At 45.2% G+C, this 25314-nt stretch overlaps 1 protein-coding gene across 1 annotated transcript in view; it reads left to right on the forward strand.

Moving 5' to 3' along the window:
- Positions 1-671: 671 nt before the first annotated feature.
- The window catches only part of LOC138786615 (zinc finger protein 585A-like), a 33687-nt gene continuing 9044 nt past the window's right edge, over positions 672-25314 (forward strand). The window contains exons 1-6 of the mRNA XM_069963595.1: positions 672-819; positions 1217-2166; positions 9724-9823; positions 13455-13530; positions 14144-15115; positions 21220-21253. Coding sequence (XP_069819696.1) covers positions 672-819; positions 1217-2166; positions 9724-9823; positions 13455-13530; positions 14144-15115; positions 21220-21253 — 2280 coding nt within the window. The remainder of the gene's footprint in view (positions 820-1216; positions 2167-9723; positions 9824-13454; positions 13531-14143; positions 15116-21219; positions 21254-25314) is intronic.

A 25314-nucleotide genomic window follows, 5' to 3' on the forward strand; every position in this document is an offset into this window, starting at 1 on the left:
GGTACAGTCTACTCACGGTGATGGTGGTGGTGTCTATCCACAATGAGATAGAAGAATGGATGGATGGATGGATGGCTAATTAGAAAACAGAAACAGCTCCACAGCTTCCTCTATGTTGTTTGTGGTATTACAACTTGGTTCCATTCTCTTTTAATGAAACTGAGCTGCACTACCACATCCAAGCTTTGGAGGAGAGTGGCGCTGTTTCTGGAAAAAGGCAGCTATGTTTTTGAAATACTGGATAACCCCTTTAATTTTTACATGGTTATATGTGAGATGTAGAAAGTCTTTTCCACTGTTCTCAGTCCCTATTCACTATGAATAATGTGGTAGAAAATACCCTTATTATTCAGAAAGAGCTGTCATCTCCTGAGGTTCCCTATGGGTAACACAATTGGTTGGGGGCCCACTGAGACTCACTCGCTCCCCTTAGGCTGAACCCCTAGCTACGCCCCTGCCTCAGTCTCATATCCAACACCCGCAGTGTCTAGCATGTCCTGAAGTCTCATCTGTACAGGCTTATAACATTCCCTAATCTCGTCTTCCCTCTGCTATCCCCTCGCCTTCTACCCTATAGCTCCTCTTGTTCCATGTATGTATTCCCTGTACTCGGACATTGGCCGGTGACTGGCTCACCCAACACTTATAGACACTTTCTGACTCTATGTATAATGGCTGGACCTCTGCGCATCTCTGATTACACGCTCAGCTGCTCGGGAGAGCTTTGGGCATCCCCGACGCAGTCAGTGTACGTCACACTGGCTGCGCTGGAAACGGGAGCGAAAAAGAAGACACGCGGAGGCCGGGAACGGGCCCCAGGTGAGTTAACTGTTTGTTGTTTAATTAATTTAACTGCAGTTAACCCCAGCCTGACATATAAGAGACGTCGGCATATAAGAGACGCCGTATGCCGGGACCCCGTGCAGCGAGAAGAGGTAATGTATACAGAGCGGGAGGCGGGCAGCAGCAGAAGGGGTTAAGGGGGCGGCAGAATTACATACATGCAGCGTTCGTTCAGACATCTGAGAGTATGTAGTGACAGTGAACTGACAGACTGGCAGACAGATTTACACTGTGAGTCTGTACGTGTGAACTGACCCTAAAAGTCAGGGGTCGTCTTATACGCCGGAAAATATGGTAACTTTCCATGTCTGCAATATGTTTAAGCTTCTATTACTAGGAAATAAGAGAAATGGTGTTTTCTCCTTTGCAGATGATTCTACCAGGAGCTCAGGGGGACATCAGATCTCCTCAGAGGATCATATCACACAAGATACATATGAGGAGCCGTCCACTATCCCAGATACACCCTCAGCCCCTCACAGCAAAGATCTCTCATCTCATCCTGTTATACAAGTCCCATCTTCTGATCCATCACAGCAAGCTGACATTTACAGAGAAGACGATGAATATAAAATTGAAAATACAGGAAAACCTCTGTTTTCAGATTTACAACATGGAAAATATCTTACAGGGGAGAAGGCAGTTTCATGTTCAGAATGTGGGAAATGTTTTAATCAGAAATCAGATCTTGTTAAGCATCAAAGAATTCACACAGGGGAGAAACCATTTTCATGTTCTGAATGTGGGAAATGTTTTAATCAGAAATCAATTCTTGTTACGCATAGGAGAACTCACACAGGGGAGAAGCCATTTTCATGTTCGGAATGTGTAAAATGTTTTAATCAGAAATCAAGTCTTGTTAAGCATCAGAAAACTCACAGAGGGGAGAAACCATTTTCATGTTCAGAATGTGACAAATGTTTTGCTCATAAATCAGTTCTTATTTACCATCAAAGAACTCACACAGGGGAGAGGCCATTTTCATGTTCGGATTGTGAGAAATGTTTTAATCAGAAATCAGATCTTGTTAAGCATCAAAGGATTCACACAGGGGAGAAGCCATTTTCATGTTCAGAATGTGGCAAATATTTTGCTCGGAAAGCAGATCTTGTTAAGCATCGGAGAATTCACACAGGGGTGAAGCCATTTTCATGTTTGGAATGTGGGAAGTGTTTTACTGAGAAATTAGGTCTTGCTAGGCATCAGAGAACTCACACAGGGGAGAAGCCATTTTCATGTTCAGAATGTGAGAAATGTTTTCATCGGAAAGTAGACCTTGTTAAGCATCAGAAAAGTCACACGACAGAAGCTATTTTTATGTTCTGAAAGTGGGAAGTGTTTGGCTCATCAATGAATTCTTGTTGACCATCACTGAAGTCTCACAGGCAAGAAGCCATTTTCACGTTCAGAATGTGGGAGATGTTTCAATTAAAACACTAAAAGGGAGAAGCCATTTTCTTGTTCACAATGAGGTAAATGAAAATAAAGAATATTAAATGATTATGAAGGAAAATCTGCATTTTATACTAAAACAGTTCAGTGTATAGTATTAGTTACTGTACTCACTGCACTTACTGACAGCAGCTCCTTGTGTACCCCATAGAGCTATAATCAGCCCCCCCTCCTCCAGGCTGTTCCGTCCTGCTCTGTGGTGATTCTGTCCATAAGATGGCCGTGCCCATGCCCCTCCCCCAGTGTCCTCCATAGACCTATACAGGCTCTAATGGGCCACAAATAATATATTTTTGACACTATAAGACACATAGAGGATGGAGGTAAAAGAGAAGAGAAGGTGGAGGGGAAAGAGGATAGAAGTGAGAAGTGTTGTGTGCAGAAGATGGTGTCATACTACCTGCTGGACCTTTATTCCATTCATCATATGGAAACAGTGACTACAAACATAAGGGAACAATCCTAAAGCCTGGATAAAAAAGAAAAATAATGGTATCAACATAAACTGCTCAAAGAATACAGGGAACCCTCAGATAACCTCTCCTAGGTCTGAGGGAATGAAATCTTCTCAGTGATACTTTGTTTTGTACAAAGCTGAATGTGCTGACAACAAAATCCCACAAACATCATCACTGGAAATCCCCTGTATTACCCAATGGCGGCCTGGATTACAGTGGGAAAACGCCCTCCAGGCTGATCCAACTTTGCTGTAATGTCTTTAACCCCTTAAGGACCGGGCCAATTTCCACATGAGCCCATAATTTTGCGCCACTATTTGTACTTTGTAATGACAGGCTTAATTTTTTCATAAAGTATGCTGTGAAACCAGAAAAAAATTAAATGTGTGGTGAAATTGGAAAAAAAAAAGCATTTTTTTTTTATTTGGGGAGGTTTCGTGTTTACACTGTTCTCCCTAGGGTAAAACTGACTTGTTATACGTGTTCCTCTATTTAATACGATTACAAGGATATGTAAATTGTGCAACTTTTATTTTATTTGGTTGATTTAAAAAAAACAAAAAAAAAAACAACTTTTTTTTAAAAAAATTGTTCTTTAAAATTGCTCTATGACCATACTTACAGCGCTTTTATCCCTTGGTCTATGGAGCGATGTGAGGTTTTATTATTTGCATCATGATCTGTACTTTCTATCGGTACCTTGTTTGCGTATATGCACATTTTTTCTGGATTTGATGTGACAAAAAATGGGATTCAGGTCTGGGGAATGGGGTGGCCAGTCCATAGCTTCAATGCCTCCACCCTGCAGGGACTGCTGACACACTCCAGCCACATGAGGTCTAGCATTGTCCTGCATTAGGAGGAACCCTAACCACACCAGTATATGGTCTCACAAGGAGTCCTCCACGTCTTCTGGTGTACTGACCTGTCTCCTGGTAGCTCCTCCAGCCTCTGGACACTACGCTCACAGACACAGCAAATATTTAATTCATTCAGATCTAGGATGTGTTATTTGAGTGTTCCCTTTATTTTTTTAGGCAGTGTAATAAACCGATGTGAACAGAGTGATGGCCTCATGTCTGTTAATGGTAGAATATCTTGTATTCTTTGTTTAGTCTATGGGGTTCTAAGTGTGTATCTAGAAGAACTCTAACTTTGTTTCCTGTTACCACCACTGCGTGGCATGGGGATATAGTCCAGGACCTGTACGTGTGGCTGTGCTGCTTTTTGGCAAAGGATAGTAGACTTGTGCTGTAATACGCCATCTCGGATCCTACAGTGCCCTAATGCCCTACAGTGTAGAGGTACCCGGCCTGTGAGGGTAGTACGAGGTCCCCGGTCCCTGCAAATACTGATCTCAGAACGGGGGAAGGAGACTGAATAGATAACAAGTATGGAAGGAATTGTCAGTCTCAGCATGAGCAGCAACATATGAAAAGTTAAGTTAGAGCGGAATACCCCTTTATGTATAAATTATTAGACATTTTTGTTTTATCCCCAACAGTTTTTTTCTGCAAGTTATGTGATTCTTTATCTTATGATGTCAAAATTTCTGTTGAAGAAGAATTGGGGAAAAACAATTCAAAAAACACCAATATGTATAGAAAAATTGTGTTTTATCTCCCTATATTAATTTACGGGGAAAAAGGAAAAACACATAGCAAAAAACCTCTGTGGGTATTGCTTTTCCTTCATCCCCCATTGACTCTCAGATAAACTACAATCTCCAGCATGCCTATACAGCCTACGCCTAAAGGGGTTATGCGTCATTAGAAAAGCATGGCCAGATCCTATATGGTTTATGTCAGGGACGGGGAGGCAGGGACAAGACACGAGCCCTGATGCTGAACCCACCAACTGTGCCTACCTACTTACCTCAAACGGCCCTAGGCAGCCGTGGAAAACCATGAAGATGTTCCTTGTACTGGATACGTGCACACAGAACAAGCAGTGGCGTAGCTACCATAGAGGCAGGGAAGGCGGTTGCTATGGGGCCCGTGGAGGGAGGGGGCCCAGGGAAGATAAGAGCCTCCTGTGTCCTTTTGCTTAACCCCTTATTTACTGCATTGTGTAAGTGACCCAATGTTCTCTAACATGCTGCAAAACAAAAAAAAAGTGTTAAAAATTAGCTCTCTGCCTCACTAATATTTATTAGTGTGTAGGGGAGGGGGGGGCTATGGGGCCCCATGAATCCTAGCTACGCCCCTGAGAACAAGACAGACAAACAAACACAATACGGGATTGTCAAACAAGCAAGGTCAGAACCAAATGGGCAGCATAGTACAAAATCAGGTAACAATCGGATAGTCAAAAAGTCAAGCCAGAGGTCAGGTAACAAAGTCGAGCAAGCAGAGGGAGTTAGAACGGGGATCACAGTTTCAGGATCAGCGGACGTGAACCCACTGTGTCACATGCCCGTCTATCCCTAAGGGCGTTGTCTAAGCGTATCCTCTTTTCTTCACAAGATACTCCTGAAGGTGGAGCTAGACTTTCCCAGAGGATACGCCAGGTCGCTACCTCCTGAGATAGACAAAGCACGTAACAGCTGGTCCAGGCAGACCAGATAGCGAGGGTGGGACAACCCGTGTTGCCAACTCACAGTACAGACAATAATGCACACAGGACACACCGGATGAAAGTAATGGATACAGGTGACAGATGCTGAGGACGAAGACACAGGTGCAGTTCACACAAGGCGGATAACCAGATGCAGGAATGGTAGCAGGAGCAAACACGGCTTGGGTCAGGTTCACACACAGGATGCAGGTATGCTGGAAGCAACTGGGAGTGCAGGATCAAACAACAGGAACTCCAGGGAACGAGGACACCTCGGTGGTAACACAGGAACAATACAGGAACACCGGAACCAGGGCAGGAATTACAGTAACCAGGGCAGAGGATACAGGAACACAGGCATGCTTTAGCAGAGCAAATGCACAAACACCTTTGCAGGGACAAAAGGACCTTGACGCTCAGGCAGAGCACATGTGCAAGAAGCTTCCTTAAATGGCTAAGCCACAGGTGCAGGGTAATTAATGCACAGAGCAGTGTGCACACGTCCCCTCTAGTGGCTAGAACAATACAGGTGATCAGTGCTGTCGTCATCACGGAAGTTGGTGGGAGGTCCTGTTGACGTGCACTGCTACCTGATAGCTATTTAGTGTGATCTTGCCACAAGAAGTATAGCCATGATTAAGGCTGCAGCTTTCAGCTGAAACGTGTAGGTCTTGTTGAGGTCATGCCGCAGTGTGTGTACGGTGACGGACAATCAAAATAAACCATATTTGCAACCACATCGCTGGAAGCTGGACTCATTTTACTACCGCTAGAACAATACTACATGCAGAGGAACATGCAGTCTGACCCAAAGGCCTGAAGGACTAATAGCGGTGAATGAACACATGGCGGCTGGAACGCCCAGCCCCCGTTACATGCAAGAATAGACAGGGGATCTGGGACCAGGGTAGGAATCCTAATAGCCAGTGCTGGGAGACAGGCTCAGCTTTCTTTTATGATGACTAAGAGCCCGGTCCTGTTCCCCATTGGACCGGCGCTCTGATCTTCCAGGTTCCAGACAGGTAGTCAAAAGACTTACTCAGCTGTATAATAAAGTCTAACAGTGATCAGTTTAACTCCTGCATTGCCAGGAAGCTGAGAAGCACATTGGTCACACAAAAGTAAAAACAGGCCCAGTTCACACCAGGCTAACGCACATCCCTGACAGTATCTCCCTTTTACGAGGGGCCTCAGGATCCTTATTCAGCGCACCAGGCTTGGAAAGATTACATGCATGATATTGCCAACCAGATGTGGGGCATGCATGTCCTTCCCAGAAACCACGTGCGTTCCTCTAGACTGAAGCCCTTCTGGTGGACCAGATACTGTATGGAACCCCGTACCCAATGAGAATTAATAATTTTCTCCACCTCATATTCCAACTCCCCCTGAATAACCCGTGGAGCAGGAGGAGTTGACGGAGACACCGGAGGAACGTACCTTTTCAATAGTACTTTATGGAATACGTCATGAATTCGTAATAAATAAGGCAATTTCAGTCTGAAAGTAACAGGATTAATTATCTCCACAATGGAATATGGACCAATGTATTTGCCAGTTTGCCAGACTGCTCCCGTAACCTTAGGTTCTTAGTAGAGAGCCAAACCTTTTCCCCTACTACGTATTGATGGCCAGGTATGCGTCTTTTATTAGCATGTTTCTGCAAAAGCTCTTGGGTTTTAACCAGGTTCTGATGAGCCTGGGCCCAAACTGTGCACAGTTTCGAAAAAATATCTTCTTCTAAGGGGTTAACTGACTCGGTGGCATTAATAGAGGAATACCTCGGGTTAGAACCATAATTGCAGAAGAACGGTGACCTTTTTAATGAGTGCTGCTCATGATTGTTTAAGGCAAACTCTGCTAAGGAGAGAAAGTCCCTCCATTTATCTTGGGCATCAGCCACAAAACACCTCAGAAATTGTTCCAAAGATTTGTTCATCCTTTCCATCTGCCCGTTCGTCTGTGGATGGAAGGCAGACGAGAAGGACAAGGAGACACCAAATCGACCACAGAATTCTCTCCAGAATTTAGCAACACACTGAATACCTTGATCAGACACAATGTTCTCAGGAATACCATGCAGATGCAGAATATGATTAATGAATAGTGTGGCCAGGGTTTGAGCATTGGGTTATTTGCATAAGGGGATAAGATGGCACATCTTAGAAAACCTATCCACAACCACTCAAATTACAGTTTTTCCCTTGGACAGAGGCAAGTCAGTAATAAAATCCATTGAGATATGGGTCCATGGTCTTGTAGGCACAGGTAGAGGGTATAATAACCCTTCAGGTAGCTGGGAGCGGGGGAAGTGTAAAGATATGCACTGCGCTGTAATGACAGCAACGCGCAGCTGATTCATTACAGTGCGGCGCCTATCTGTACAGTTCCCCCGCTCCCAGCATCTTATCACAGATGCTTTCCGGGTGGAGGGAAGTCCGTTACAGGCATTCCACGTCTGTGTTCCGTGCGGACCATGGAACATGTAAATGCAGCTTCTCACACATTACATAACAGTAAATTGTTGAGAATAGTTGAGGTCTGGTTCATCTGTTAGTACGACTTTACTAATACTAAGCTGGTGTTATGTCAGTATAAGGAGACCTCCAAGGCTAACATAGATATATATATAACACATACAGCTCAGCTACATGTACATTACACATATACAGCTCTACTGTGTACACATACAGCTCAGCTACATGTACATTACACATATACAGCTCAGCTACATGTACATTACACACATATATACAGCTCAGCTACATGTACATTACACACATACAGCTCAGCTACATGTACATTACACACATACAGCTCAGCTACATGTACATTACACATATACAGCTCAGCTACATGTACATTACACACATACAGCTCAGCTACATGTACATTACACACATACAGCTCAGCTTCATGTACATTACACATATACAGCTCAGCTACATGTACATTACACATATACAGCTCAGCTACATGTACATTACACACAGGGCTCTGCTGCAGGCATATATAACACACACATACACAGCTCTGCTCCACACACATCACACACACACAGCTCTGCTGCACACACATCACTTCAGCTCATCCAGCACAGCAGAGTCCTGCATACACTGAGCAGCAGCCCCTGATCATGTGACTCCTCCTCCATGTGACTGATCACATGACTGTGACATCGTGGCAGGTCCTGGAAGCACAGGGGAAGCACACGGCTCCTGTACAGCTTTGCAGGCGGCTTCCTGACTTATCAGCTGCTGCTGGACTGTCCCGCCCACTCCCTGCCCACAGTATGTACTAATGCTGGGTCACTGCTCACCTCTTGTACTTTTTCTTCCCATTCTTTATTATACATTGTATCCTCTACTTTCTATTCATCTCTCCAGGATCCTCTGCTGATATCTTCTATATAAGAGACCGACCCATCAACCATGGAGAGAGACAGAGACAAGATGGCCGAGAGGATAATAACCCTCACCCTACACATACTCTTCCTGCTTACTGGGGAGGTGAGGGATTCTGGGAGTGATGTCATCATGACATCATTCTTATCTATGGAATAACAGATGGATAGGACTGGAGAGGTGAGGGATTCTGGGAGTGATGTCATCATGACATCATTCTTATCTATGGAATAACAGATGGATAGGACTGGAGAGGTGAGGGATTCTGGGAGTGATGTCATCATGACATCATTATCTATGGAATAACAGATGGATAGGACTGGAGAGGTGAGGGATTCTGGGAATGGATGGAGTGATAGTAATGTGTCTCTCCATACACAGGGTTACACAGTAGTGAAGAAGTCCTCTAGTGGGCGCTGTGGGGCCCCTGGGTGTGAAGGATGGGGAAGAACCCTGAGCCCAATCCCGGGGCCCCTGATACATGAGGAAATGGAGGAAGAGAAGATCCTAGAAGTCACCAACAAGATGGTGGAGCTGCTGAGTGGAGAGGTGAGACTGTGGCTGCTGGGAATGCTGGGACATAATACAGTAACACCACTGGAGGGGTGGGGGGGATGACTGTGTGATCATTGTGTGTGTCAGGTTCCTATAAGGTGTCAGGACGTGGCGGTCTATTTCTCCATGGAGGAGTGGGAGTATGTAGAAGGACACAAGGATCAGTACAAGGATGTGATGCTGGAGGATCAGCAGCCCCTCCCATCAGCAGGTAATAGACAGGACTATATACACACCTCCTCTCTGTATTATCTGGATGGAAAGAATGAATTCAGTCTCTGTATGTGTTCCCTCCAGTCAGATCCAGTAAGAGAACAGCACCAGAGAGATGTCCCCGTCCTCTTCTCCCACAGGATCAGGTAGATGGAGATGTTCCCTATGATCTGTACATCCCACCTGACTTCTCCTACTGTCTGATGACTTTTACAATATTTCTCTCACATCTTATGAATCAGGGGGAAGATCTAATTGAGATCAATGCTACAGGTGTGACAGTAAAAGAAGAAGAGACAGATGACAGCAGTGATGAGCAGTATAAGGAGGACATCACTACAGGTAACCGCCCAGGTGAGTAGTGACCACTAAATGCAGAGAACAGTCACACCTTCTCCTCAGTCACCGGCTGTAACTATTCTGTGTGGAATATTATAAGCTCTGTGTCCTGTCAGTTTTCCAGCTATATAATCATTCAGCCTAAATTCTAATATACAGCACAGTCCCAGCGGACAATATATCACTATCAGTCTCATGCTGCTGCATCTATAGTGACTGTCCTCATTTTACAGCGCACCTGTTGTGATTTTTTTTTAACCTATTTTATTGACAAGTATGCTGTATTATTTCTGACTTTACAATACAGTAAACATCTCACAGTAATGCTAACATGGCATATAGCATGCCATGGCACGGGACGATTATCGTTTGTAGCGGCCGAATAAGAACGACATTCGTTCCGTGGAATAGGGCCTTAACGTCGTAAAGTATTTTATTGAAAGGTTTTTCATTACAACAAATATCACACAGAATGAATGCAGAAAATATTCGTATAACAGAAATAGTTGGACAATCAAAAGGAGAGGAGGGGAGGGGGGAGATGGGGGGGGGGGGGCGGGGGTAGGAAAGAATGGGAAAGGGAAGGAGACGCAGGGCCAGGGAAAGGAGGGAATAGGAAAGGAAAGGAGGGGAGGCGGAGGGAGAGGAAGGGAATGTACAGGGTGTGAAGCAATAAAGCACATAACAATATGCAATGGCTGGTGGGGGTGAGTACACACACAAAGTTGTTTGCGAGAACTAAGCATAACAAAAATAAAATATATACTGCACTAGCAACGCTCATTCCCTTATTAACGAGGGAGCACCTATGATGTCGCAGGTGTCACACCAGACAGAGACATAAACTAACAAATAAAACAGGAAATGGAGAAGTAATAACAGGGAATAGGAGCTGGTCGTAACCAATATGGGTAAAAGTGTAGCGCACACACAGATGTCCGAGCAAAATAGAGGTGAGTCGTCTATATATAGGAGCTGAAGTCATAGGTAGTAGGTCGCGGAAGGTTAGGGAAGTTGTAGCATGTTGAAGGTAATCAGGGTAAAGGATAGGGACACATAGACAAACAAGGACTAACACCTACAGCTGTGGGGGTCCCTGTAGTGGAAAGTTACGTTTAAACAAAGGGAGTGCTTCCCCAGGCAACAATACAGATAGTATAAACCAAACTACAGAGGTGAATGGAAAGATAAGTTGGTAATACAGCAAAGTAGTCGCTGAGGAGGTATATATATATATATATATATATATAACGAATCCACAGTGCTAACCTACAAACAAGACGTAGAAAAACACTAGAACAACATACAAGGAGGAACAAAAATACAAAGACCGAAGATGGACAGTGCTAATTAGCACCAGCTCAGAGCTTCGGTCGGTAGGAGGGGGCACAGAGTTCAGTAAGGCTAAGGAGATAGCAAAACATGTGTGAAGCGTATGTCCGGCAGACAGTCTGTATGTAGTAGCAATCACCAGGCAGAATCATCGTGATAGGTGGAGCCTCAGTCAATTCCAGTATTCTGGGAGGGTGGCAAGGTTGGCAGGTCGAGGCAGGCGTCGAGCCCAGTCGATGGCAAGTTCCTCTTGGGCGTGGGAAGGCAAAATGGCCTGGAGGAAGCCCTGGGCATAGTTAGAGAGATCAGAGGCTGGGATGGATTCGGGTACACCCCTTAGTTTGAGATTGTGAGCACGAGATCTGTCATCTACAGCTGCCAGTGTCTCTTTCAGTTGGGTGATTTCATCAGACATGTGCCAGTGTGAGTCTATTAGGGTGTTGTATTCATTTACAATCTCGGAGATTTTCTGCTCTGTATCACATACTCTGTTCCACATTATGTATGGATTCTTTGATTTCTGTAATGGCACGGTCTAAACGAAGCTGTATGGAGTCCCTGAAGGCTAGCAGCATCTCCCTGAGAGCCAGAGTGGTCAGCTGCTTGTCCGGAACACACAATGTCAAATGGATCACCGTGAAGAGGTGATGAGGAGGCAGGAGAAGCTGTAGTGTGGGTATGCTTAGGCATATTATAAGGTTCAATCCCCGTAGTGGATGGTGAAGAGCAGATCTGCACACCCGGCTTGTTTGTTGTGGAGTGTGGAGGAAGGGCCGGAGGGGGATGAGGAGAGGAGGAGAGACAGCCTGCCCGGGGGAGCCGATGGTGACAATCTTTCTCCCTTGGCCTCTACTCTTTGCGGCTTTCTGCCCTGTGCGGGCTGTAGCTGAGCGGGTGACTGAACGGGTTTGCTGCTCTGATGATGCAGGCTGAGCCGGGGAGGTCTGCCACACCGCTCCAGCTCTTGTGGGGGAGGAGTCGAAGTAAAGCATATCAGGGAGGTCAGTGCCATCTTGTCTTGCCGCGGCCGTGGGGAGGGAGGCTTCAATCTTCCTCCAGAGCGTAGCTGTTGCTCTCTTGGAAGTTAATTTCAGGCTGGGCGAGTGGAGGGATGTCATACCTAGTCCCGGGTGTAAAAGGAAGCTGAATTATGAAGTGAAAGTGCCGGTATTTCATTCTTCAGCGTGTACAGAGCAAGAGCGCGCACCTCACATAGACTCCCATTATGAGCGGGAGGCTAACGGCATTCCGCGGCGGACAATTCCGTCGCGGAATTCCGCTACTTTTGCTCAGTGGGAACGGGGCCTTAGGGTATAGATGGTGGCCTTTTTACTATATGAGAGCATAGAGGGACCCTGCGAACTATATGAGGGCTAAAATTGTTTCTATGAATTAGTAAAGTAATTATTCCATTTAGTTATGTTGCAGTACTCTGGCTTTTTTGTATATAGGTTATTTAGTTTAATTGCCTTGAACTCCATGGGACTATTTATTATTATTACCCAGCATTTGTACTATACATTTACTCTATTAGTACTGCGGGTATACCCTTGTGGTGTTGCTAATTTGGTCCCTGACCATCAGCTATGGTGTAGTCCTCATGCTGCCCAATAGATATTAGACAGATAGATATGAGATAAAGAGATAGAAGAATGGATGGCTAATTAGAAAACAAAAACAGCGCCAAATCTTCCTCTATGTTTGTGGTATTACAACTTGGTTCCATTTAGTGAAACTGAGCTGCACTACAACATCCAAGCTTTGGAGGAGAGTGGCGCTGTTTCTGGAAAAAGGCAGCTGTTTTTGGATAATCCCTTTAATTTTTACATGGTTATATATGTGAGATGTAGAAAGTATTTTCCACTGTTCTCAGTCCCTATTCACTATGAATAATGTAGTAGAAAATACCCTTTATTATTCAGAAAGAGCTGTCATCTACTGACATTCCCTATGGGTAACACAATTGGTTGGGGGCCCACTGAGAGTCACTCGCCGCCCCCTAGGCTGAACCCCTAGCTACGCCCCTGCCTCTGTCTCATTTCCAACACCCACAGTGTCAGACATGTCCTGAAGACTCATCTCCTCAGGCTTATAACATTCCCTAATCTCGTCTTCCCTCTGCTATCCCCTTGCCTTCTACCCTATATCTCCTCTTGTTCCATGTATGTATTCCCTGTACTCGGACATTGGCGGGTGACTGGCTCACCCAACACTTTCCGACTCTATGTATAATGACTGGACCTCTGCGCATCTCCGTTTACACACTCGGCTGCTTGGGAGAGCTTCGGGCATCCCGTCGCAGTCAGTGTACGTCACACTGGCTGCGCCCTGGAAACGGGAGCGAAAAAGACGCGCGGAGACCGGGAACGGGCCCCATGGTGAGTTAACTGTTTGTTGTTTTATTAATTTAGTTGCAGTTAACCCCAGCCTGACTGCAGCAGGGCTGCGGTCAGACAGGGGTTAACATTTTCCGGCATAGAAGGCGAACTCGACAATCTCTTTAAGGGTCAGTTCACACGTACAGACTCGCAGCGTAAATCTCGCTGTGAGTCTGTCAGGTCCTGGTAGTTCACTGTCACTACATACTCGCAGCTGTCTGAACGAACGCTGCGTGTATGTAATTCTGCCAGCCCCTTAACCCCTTCTGCTGCCGCCCGACTCCCGCTCTGTATACATTACCTCTTCTCGCTGCACGGGGTCCCGGCGTATTGCTCTCCCGCCCGGCCAATCAGTGTGTTGCCCAGTCACAGCCACTGGCCGGGCAGGAGAGCAATACGCCGGGACCCCGTGCAGCGAGAAGAGGTAATGTATACAGAGCGGGAGCCGGGCGGCAGCAGAAGGGGTTAAGGGGGGCGGCAGAATTACATACACGCAGCGGTTGTTCAGACAGCTGCGAGTATGTAGTGACAGTGAACTGCCATGACCTGACAGACTCGCAGCATAAATTTACGCTTACGCTGCGAGTCTGTACGTGTGAACTGACCCTAAAAGTCAGGGGTCGTCTTATACGCCGGAAAATACGGTAACTTTCCATGTCTGCAATATGTTTAAGCTTCTATTACTAGGAAATCAGAGAAATGGTGTTTTCTCCTTTGCAGATGATTCTACCAGGAGCTCAGGGGGACATCAGATCTCCTCAGAGGATCATATCACACAAGATACATATGAGGAGCCGTCCACTATCCCAGATACACCCTCAGCCCCTCACAGCAAAGATCTCTCATCTCGTCCTGTTATACAAGTCCCATCTTCTGCTCCATCACAGCAAGCTGACATTTACAGAGAAGTCCATAAACATCAAAGAGTAAATACAGGAAAGCCTCAGTTTTCATATATACAACATAAAAAATATCTTACAGGGGAGAAGGCAGTTTCATGTTCAGAATGTGGGAAATGTTTTAATCAGAAATCAGATCTTGTTAAGCATCAAAGAATTCACACAGGGGAGAAACCATTTTCATGTTCTGAATGTGGGAAATGTTTTAATCAGAAATCAATTCTTGTTACGCATAGGAGAACTCACACAGGGGAGAAGCCATTTTCATGTTCGGAATGTGGAAAATGTTTTAATCAGAAATCAAGTCTTGTTAAGCATCAGAAAACTCACAGAGAAGAGAAACCATTTTCATGTTCAGAATGTGGGAAATGTTTTAATCAGAAATCAGATCTTGTTAAGCATCAAAGAATTCACACAGGGGAGAAGCCATTTTCATGTTCAGAATGTGGCAAATATTTTGCTCGGAAAGCAGATCTTGTTAAGCATCGGAGAATTCACACAGGGGTGAAGCCATTTTCATGTTTGGAATGTGGGAAATGTTTTACTGAGAAATTAGGTCTTGCTAGGCATCAGAGAACTCACACAGGGGAGAAGCCATTTTTATGTTCGGAATGTGAGAAATGTTTTCATCGGAAAGTAGACCTTGTTAAGCATCGAAAAAGTCACATGACAGAAGCTATTTTTATGTTCTGAATGTGGGAAGTGTTTGGCTCATCAATGAATTCTTGTTAACCATCACAGAAGTCTCACAGGCAAGAAGCCATTTTCACGTTCAGAATGTGGGAGATGTTTCAATTGAAAAACTAAAAGGGAGAACCCATTTTCTTGTTCACAATGAGGTAAAGGAATATAAAGAATATTAAATGATTATGAAGGAAAATCTGCATTTTATAGTAAAATAGTTCTGTGAATAGTATTAGTAACTGTACTCACTGCACTTACTGACAGCAGCTCCCTGTGTACCCCATAGAGCTATAATCAGCCTCCCCTCCTCCAGGCTGTGCCGTCCTGCTCTGTGGTGATTCTGTCCATAAGATGGACGTGCCCATGCCCCTCCCCCAGTGTCCTCCATAGGTATATACAGGCTCTAATGGGCCTCAAATAATATATTTTTGACACTAAAAGACACATAGAGGATGGAGGTAATAGAGAGGAGCAGCTGGAGAGGAAAGAGGATAGAAGTGAGAAGTGTTGTGTGCAGGAGATGGTGTCATACTACCTGCTGGACCTTTATTCCATTCATCATATCGGAACAGTGACTACAAACATAAGGGAACAATCCTAAAGCCTGGATAAAAAAGAAAAATAATTCTATCAACATAAACTGCTCAAAAAATACAGTGAACCCTCAGATAACCCCTCCTAGGTCTGAGCGAATGAAATCTTCTCAGTGATACTTTGTTCTGTATAAAGCTGAATGTGCTGACAACAAAATCCCACAAACATTTTTTTTTTAATTTAGGGAGGTTTACACTGTTCTCCCTAGGGTAAAACTGACTTGTTATACGTGTTCCTCTAGTTAATACGATTACAAGGATATGTAAATTGTGTAACTTTTATTTTATTTGGTTGATTTAAAAAAAAGTTATTTAAAAAAAAAAAAAAAGTTCTTTAAAATTGCTCTATGACACTGCTTATAGCGCTTTTATCCTTTGGTCTATGGGTTTTATTATTTGCATCATGATCTGTACTTTCTATCGGTACTTTGTTTGCGTATATGCACATTTTTTCTGGTTTTGATGCGACCAAAAATGCGCAGTTAAGCATTTTGGAATTTTTTTGATCAGGAATTAAATAAATACTTCGAGCGATTACACACACGGCGATACCAAATATGAATGTTTATTTTTTTTATAAAATGGGGAAAGGAGATTTTTTACTAATAATTTTTTTTTTTTTTTTTTACACACATACTAGAAGTCCCCCTGGGGTAAGGGTTATTTCTCCTGGGGGACTTCTTGTATAGCCACATTGATCTCTCATTGAGAGTTATGCAGTATAGATATAATGCATAGATCCATGAGATTGGCTGCAGCAGCCGAGAGCAATAGATTACCAAGCCGGGATCAGCGCCATTACGGCGCAGATCCCGGGCCGGCTCACATGCGGGGACCGCTCCTCCACAATCTTGTCGCGGGGGGCGGTCCTCCCACTAGATGACCAGGGATGGGGGAAAACAACCATTTAAATGCAGTTGTCAACTTTGCTAATTGCCTCGGTCTCGGGCTGCACATAGCACCTGGGATCCCGATGGTTCAGAGCAGGGGTTAAACCAAGTCAAAATGAGGCTTGTGTGAGTATTGTGTGTGACCTCCACTTGCCTGTATGACCTCACTACAAGGCCTGGACATGCTCCTGATGAGGTGGCTGATGGTCTCCTGAGGGATCCCCTCCCAGACCTGGACTAAAGCATCCGGCAACTCCTGGATAGTCTGTGCTGCAATGTGACTTTTGTGGATGGAGGAGACATGATGTCCCAGATGTGCTCAATGGGATTCAGGTCTGGGGAATGGGCGGCCAGTCCATAGCTTCACTGCATTCATCTTGTAGGAACTGCTGACACACTCCAGCCACATGAGGTCTAGCACTGTCCTGCATTAGGAGGAACCCAGGGCCAACCGCACCAGCATATGCTCTCACAAGGAGTCTGAGGATATCATCTCGGTACCTAATGGCAGTCAGACTACCTCTGGCAGCACATGGAGGGCTGTGCCGCCACCCAAAGAAATGCTACCCCACACCATTACTGACCCACTGCCAAACCGCTCATGCTGAAGGATGTTGCAGGCAGCAGATCGCTCTCCGCAGCGTCTCCAGACTCTGTCACGTCTGTCGCATGTGCTCAGTGTAAACCTGCTCTCATCTGTAAGGAGCACAGGGGGCGCCAGTGGTGAATCTGCCAATCCTGGTGTTCTCTGGCAAATGTCACGCATCCTGCACGGTGTTGGGCTGTGAGCACAACCCCCATCTTTGGACGTTGGGCCCTTATACCATCCTCGTAGATTTGTGCTGTAATACGCCATCTCGGATCCTACAGTGCCCTAATGCCCTACAGTGTAGAGGTACCCAGTCTGTGAGGGTAGTACGAGGTCCCTGTGCTGGGTTGCGCAGACTCCCCGAAGCTTTCCAGGATAGCCGTGCGTTACGCAGTGGAATACATAGGCTAACTGCTGCTTTGTTCCACTGCGGTCAGTGCCTAGCTGGAGCCAGAACAGCAAAAACTGCGTCTTTTGGTCTTGCTCTCTGTGTGTAGACTGACTAGAAGGAACCACCCACCAGGAACTAGTCTCCCATTTCTAGGAGCATATTAAGCTTCCCTGCGATTGGGTTAGGCTGTGTGTGAGAGAGAAAATGGATAGGATAGGGTAGAAAAAAGAGGGAAAGTAGTCTGCACCTACAACTGGACAAGAGAATAACATGTGACATAAAACAATTAACCCAGTACTTTCCTCAGTAAGAGAAAACACAGAATACATTTAGACCATCTCCCTTTCTGTGAACCTGAGAGAGAACTTTACACAGGTGCATAGGAAACTTAATAAAGCACCTTGTGCTGGGGCACTACACGTACATACAGGTATTGTCATATTCATACTGACCCATTTGAATAAAGGTAACAAGCAGGGGGGGTAATTTTATCTTTTTCCCATTTCCAATTATTCACCTAAAAATAGGCACAAAACCCCTAATAAATCTCCCCTAAGAATCCCTTTATTTGTACAGATAAATCTCTTAAGTGATTGTTTATCGAACAACAATTGATGATTTTTTTCTTTTACACGATACACCGTTTAGACGAGAAGATAAATAGTGATCCCTGCGAATAACGAGTGTTTACACTAAAGTATCTGAGAACGATTACCGATTATTACTATAGGGCATAACATGGGGGCATTATTACTATAGGGCAGAATATTGGGGGGGATTACTATGGGGCAGAACATGGGAGTGGGGATTATCACTATGGGACAGAACATGGGGGGGATTATTACTATGGGGCAGAACATGGGAGGGGGGATTATCACTATGGGGAAGAACATGGGAGATTAATACTATGGGACAGAACATGGGGGGTATTATAACTATGGGACATAACATGGGGGGATTATTACTATGGGGCAGAATATAGGCAGGGGGATTAATACAATGCGGCATAACATGGGGTGGTTATTACTACAGGGCAGATTATTACTATGGGAGGGGGGATTATTACTATGGGGCAGAATATAGGCAGGGGGATTATTACTATGGGGGGTTATTACTATGGGGCAGATTATTACTATGAGAGGGGGGATTATTACTATGGGGCAGAACATGGGAGGGGGGATTAATACTATGGAGCAGAACATGGGATTATTACTATGGGGACAGCAGAGGGGGGATTATTACTATGGGGACAGCCCGGGGGGGGGGGAATTTTACTATATGGGGGTACAGCAGGATACATTATTACTATATGGAGGGGTACATCAGGATACATTATTACTATTTGGGGGGTACAGCAACCTGAATACCTACTGACTTTACTGCACGTGATACAAAAAAAGTGGAAGTTGTAAAAGTGCAGAGCCTAAGATGTTTGTCTGGCAGGTTCTGAGTAGTGATGAGTGGACCGTCGGACTTTTGGTCCGACGGCATCTGCTCTCTATCGTCATGCCTGTAATCCCGGTTGCATAGTTGCAATCCCATGAATATGCCGCCAGGATATTCCAGGGAATTCCAGATCGATTCCCTGGAATATCCTGGCCGCATATTCCCGGGAGCGCAACTATGCGGCCGGGATCACAGGCATGACGATAAAGCGCAGATGCCGTTGGACCAAAAGTCCGAAAGATTAGCTCATCTCTAGTTCTGAGATAAATTGTAGCTGCAAGATGTTAACATTTATTATGTTAAATAGTTTTGCCTTAGTCCTATTGGCATCACAATAGCTGGGGTGTTCTCACCCCTGTGGGCCACTAGGACGAGTGGAATTTTAATGATACCAAACTTGTAGCTCCTCCCACCACAGTATATAAAGCCCCTCTATCTTCCTCCTCTTAGTTTATTAACAAGTCAAATTAACCTTAAGGGAGGGACTCTTGTGATGCCAATAGGACTAAGGGAAAACAATTTAACATAATAAATGTTAACTTCCCTGTCGTCCTATTGGCCTCACAATAGCTGGGGACTTAGCAAGCCAAAACAAATCCCCTAGGATGGGATATTAGACACAGAACTGAGAACGGATTTTGCAAACCCAGTAGTGGCTGAAAGTAAAGAATCAATCCGATAATGTTTCAGAAATGTGATAGGGGTAGACCATGTAGCAGCCATGCAGATGTTTTCCATAGCAATAGAATTCCTTTCCGCCCACGAGGTGGAGACCGACCTGGTAGAATGTGCCCTTAAAAACTCAGGTGCTGGGACTTTTGTCATGGTATAACAGACTCTAATACAGTCACATATCCATCTAGAGATGGAAGGTTTGGAAGCCTTCTTACCTCTGTAACTTCCCTGGAATAGAATTAGAAGGTTTTCATCCTTGCAAAACTGGCTCGTTCTGTCTAGGTAGATCTTGAGGTATCGTACTATATCCAGAGAAGAGAAATCCATACCGTCTTCATTAGGTGCAGGAGTATATACTGGAAGAGATATGGACTGGTTGAGGTTAGAAAAAGAAGCGACTTTGGGTCTGAAGGAAGGCAAAAGCTTAAGTACAACTCTGTCATTGAGAAAGAGGACATACGGTTCCTTAGAACCTAAGGCTTGAATTTCTCCTACAAGCTTTGCTGAAGAAATAGCCAGGAGAAAAACAGTTTTTAAAGTCAAATACTTCAGGTCCACCTCCTGCAGAGGTTCAAAGGGAGTTGCGCATAGACCCTTGAGAACTAACACCAGGTCCCAGGCTGAAACCGGTCTTACCAACAGAGGTCTTAATCTGTCGGCTGCTTTGCAGAAGTCTCTTATCTCCTGAACCTGCAATAGCTTTTTATTGAGAAAAACTGACATAGCTGCTACTTGTACTCTTAGAGAGTTAGGTCTGAGTGACCCTCGGTTCTTAATAGGGACCTACTAGGAGCCAGGCAGTTAGGTTGAAGGATTTCAGATTCATGCATAATTGAGACCCCTGCGAGAGAAGGTTTGGTCTCAACGGGAGTCTCCAAAATTTCCCTTGACTCATCTCTAGAAGGAGAGGAAACCAAGATCTCTTGGGCCAGAATGGAATAACTGCTATCACGGTTGCTTGGTCCTGTCTGATCTTCTACAATACACGCTGTATCATTGAGACTGGTGGAAAGATGTAGGCCAGATCGTATGCCCAAGGGATGGTCATGGCATCTATAACAACTGGTTTGTCTGAGGGATGAAGGGAGCAGAAATTCTGGAGTTTTGTGTTGTGTTTTGTCGCCATTAGGTCTATTTGGGGAAGTCCAAACTTTTTCACAATCTTGGAGAATATGTCTTGGTTGAGACTCCATTCTCCTGGCACTGTCAAACCCCTACTGAGGCGATCTGCTAACACATTCTGCTCTCCTTTGATGTGGGATGCTGATAACCTGGTTATCCTCCCTTCTGCCCAGTTAAAGATCCTCCCTACTTCCTCCAGAAGAGACTGGGATCTCGTGCCTCCTTGTTTGTTGATGTAACAAACTGACGCCATGTTGTCCGTCCATATCCGAATCGCTTTTTGTGTGATCTGTGAAGAGAAATGTTTGAGGGAGTAAAATATTGCCTTTAGTTCCCTGGTATTGGAGGGGAGATCTGCCTTCTCCTTGGTCCAGATTCCTGATACCTGTTGATCTTGCAGATGGGCTCCCCAGCTGGTGCCTGAAGCATCTGTGGTAATTATGGTCCAGCAAGGCTCCTCTAGACTCTTCCCTTCCTTCAAATCCTTCCACCACAACAGGGACTGTCTGCTTTGTGTAGATAACACTATCCTCTTGTCCAGTGTTGCAGGATCTCTGTCCCAGGCTCGGATGACTTCCATCTGAAGAACTCAAATATGCCACAAGGCCCAGGGGACCGCATCTGCAGAGGAGGTTACTAGACCTAGAAATCTCATTAGTGTTCTCAAAGACACTTGTCTTGGAACTGAGAGAAAGGCGCATCCCTGATGGATTCTCATCCTCCTCTGTGGTGATAGAGATAATCTCATCTGAAGAGTGTCTACAAGAAACCCTAGAAAGATCTTTGTTGTTGCTGGGAAAAAATCTGACTTTTCTTTGTTGACAATCCACCCTAAATCCCGTAGAAACTGGAGAATTAAACGGACTTGGGTGTCTAGGAGGTCCGCAGTCTGGGCTATGATTAGCCAGTCGTCCAAGTAAGGGATGACTCTCATTCCCTGAAGTCTGAGTTCCGCCACCACCGAGGATACCACCTTGATGAAAACAAAGGGTGCCTTGGTTATGCCGAATGGGAGTACCTTGAATTGTAGGTGCGTCAGCTGACCATCGAGATACACCGCAATCCTCATGAATTTTCTGAACTGTGGATGAATTGGAATATGAAAATAAGAGTCCTGTAAGTCCAGAGATGCCAGGAAGTCCCCCTGTGACAGAATAAACGGAACAGACCTTATTGTTTCCATCCTGAATTTTTTCTTTATTATGGAACGATTTAGATATCTGAGTTCTATAACTCTCCACCTTCCAGAAGGCTTCGGCACAAGGAAAACCGGAAAGTATATTCCCTGTTGCCTTTCTGAAGGGGGGGGACATCTTCCAAGGCTGCTTTGGAAACTAGACTTCTGATTTCCTCCTCCAAAATTTCTTTTCTTGGAGAAGGTGGAGGATTTGAAACTAAAAATTTCTCTGGAGGGGGGATTCTAGAGGAAGGGAGTAACCCTCCCGAATAATCCTGAGTACCCATGGATCTTTTATCTTGGATTCCCAGATCTCCACAAAAAAACATAAACGTCCCCCTACTTGCTGGGGATAGTCAGAAATCTGGCTTTTTATTTCCTTTGGACTGTTGTCCAGAAGCACCTCTTTTATTGGCATAACCACCTCTACCTTTTGTGGAGTAATGAAACTGCCACACTATTTGGGGAGTTCTATCCCTGCGAAACTGGTGACGACCTCTTCTCTGCTCATAAGGGAGACTCTTCCCTTTTTTATCAGAGAGATCCAACATTAACTGGTCCAGCTCCGTCCCAAATAGTCTCCCCGGACTATACTCTAAGTTACATAAATAATACTTGGAGGCACAGTCACTTGACCAGGGCCTCAACCACAGAGCTCTACGGCTCGCAGTGGACAGGGACATAGATCTGGCAGCTAGCCTGACTTGTTGAGAGGCCGCATCACAAAGAAAATCTATACCAAGATTAACCTTCTTTAAGGCGGTAAGTATCTCATCTCTCCCCACTCCTGACTCAATATCTTCCTGCACTTTCATAAGGCATTTTCTTAAGACTTTCCCTACTTCAAAGGCTGAAATAGAAACAGCACCCTGAGCAGAGGCCGCAGAGTAAGCTCTTTTAAGAGACACCTCTAAGCGTCTGTCCATGGGATCCTTCAGACTGGCCCCATCCTCAGATGGGACCATGGTACGCTTAGATAGCTTGGCAACAGTTACATGAACCTTAGGAGGCGAGAGCCACTCTTTGGCCTTGTCCTCTACCAATGGAAACATAGCCTTAAACCTACGGCTTATTACAGGAGCCTTCTCAGGCTTGAGCCATTCATTCTTTAACATAAACATAGAAGTCTCATCCACATCTAAAGCTCTTCTAGATGTGGATGGTCTATCTTCATCATCAAAGTCAAATTCATTTTGCTGCTTAACCACCATAATAAATTTTTGCATTTTTTTCAACAGGGAAATAGGTTCTTGTGGTTTCAATGTCATCATCATCATCAGTAGATGACCCTTTTTCATCTACTATCTTATATTCACGTCCAGATGGCGAGACACACATGGGCTGCTCATCCCTCCTTGACCTTTTGGATTTTTGGAAGGATTCTTTTAATTCAGACACAGAGTCCTGAATCCTCTCAGGGACTGCTTCACCCACACCACCTGTGGGGATAGATTTATGTAAGTATCTACTATAATAAAAGGAATTAACGTCAGGAGGGGGTTAACATACCACGTCATGAATGGTAGGTTCCTCTCTTGAAGCTGTCATATGACACTCTTGGCATTTTAAATACTCCCATCCCTCAGGAAGGTCTTTCTCACAATCGGCACATGAGAAATGTTTTCTCTTAGCCACAGTTTTTCTGCCATCAGAAGCTCTCCTCTCAGAGCCCTACTTAGGCTAGGTTCACACTGCGTTATCAGCATCCGTTTAACGGATCCGTTTTTTTTAATGGTCAAAAAAGTAGTGTCAACAGTACTTTATTGTGCGTAAAAAAAAAACCGCATCCGTTTTTATCCGTTTTATTTTTTTTTTATAATGGAAGTCAATGAAAAAACGGATCAAAAACGGATGCAAACAAATGCATCCATTTTTTGCAATGCGTTTTTTTCAAAAAAACTGATCCGTTAAACGGATGCTAAAAACAGTGTGAACCTAGCCTTAGAAGACATCTAACAATGCACATTAAAATGAGTAACAATTATAAATAAGAAAAATAACTCAAAGAGCCGTCACTAACATTAGCTTGAGGGAAGTCAAAAGAACTGCAAGCAATCTCTAGACACGTCCAACCAGCTAGAGAGATCCAGTGGTACTGGTAAGGATCTGGGTAAGGCAGAGACCTCCACCTCCAATCCACCCCCTCGGGCGGAACTGAACGTCGCACCAACTAACCAACAAACCAGACCTCAGACCAGCATCCTAGGAAGGCGTCCCATCTAGGAATGCGCTGTACAAAGGACCAAAATAAAAACGAGCAGGAACCTACTGATCAGACGAATCCCCGCTCCGAAACAGGAAGTGCGTCAAACTGACCCTTTCGGTTTAGGCTCCGCCAAAATGGCGGCCTCCATCCGGGGAGACAAAAACTGAAGTACACAGCGGCCCGGACACCAAAAGATACCGGACCACCGCCCTACTACCCGAGGGCAGAAGCATCATAGCGGAGCTACCTTCGGCTCCAGACAAACCCAGGACCGGACATAATCCACTCGCCCCAACCAAAAGGGACGAAAAAATAAAACTGAGGAGGAAGGTAGAGGGGCCTTATATACAGGGGTGGGAGGAGCTACAAGTTTGGTATCATTAAAATTCCACTCCACACCCAGCTATTGTGAGGCCAATAGGACGACAGGGAAATCATCATGGAGGTCGGGGCCTGAGGGGGAGGAAAAGGAAATTAACGGCTCAGATCAAAGAAGACGTCACCTGTGGGTCACTGAATTACTTTTTTTTTCGCCCTAAGTTGAAAATGGTTGAATAACACAACACTGCTCTATGCCATAATACACACACTTCTCCCTAGAAACAGCCCTGACTTCCAATTATCCAGCACAGCAGAGTCCTGCATACACTGAGCAGCAGCACCTGATCATGTGACTCCTCCTCCTCCATGTGACTGATCACATGACTGTGACATCATGGCAGGTCCTAGAAGCACAGGGGAAGCACACGGCTCCTGTACAGCTCTGCAGGCGGCTTCCTGACTTGTTTATCAGCTGCTGCTGGACTGTCCCGCCCGCTCCCTGCCCACAGTATGTACTAACGCTGGGTTACTGCTCACCTCTCTGCCCCGCCCCCTGCCTCCTGAGCACCAATCACTGGAGAGGAGGAGGGGCCAGACACAAGGTACATGTGGAAATCCTTCCTGCCCCTCCACCTCCTCCTGCTAGTGTGCTCTGCTGCTGCTGCTGCCGCCTCCTGGGATCTGCCCACTGGCTGCCAGACAGGTAGGAGATTTACAGTGTTCAGGGGAGAGGGGGCATCCAGCTGTGCTAAGGGGGAGGGGGGCAGTATGGAGGGATCACATTGGATAAT

This window comes from Dendropsophus ebraccatus, chromosome 3, assembly GCF_027789765.1.
Source record: "Dendropsophus ebraccatus isolate aDenEbr1 chromosome 3, aDenEbr1.pat, whole genome shotgun sequence".
In the NCBI taxonomy this organism is placed as follows: Eukaryota; Metazoa; Chordata; class Amphibia; order Anura; family Hylidae; genus Dendropsophus; species Dendropsophus ebraccatus.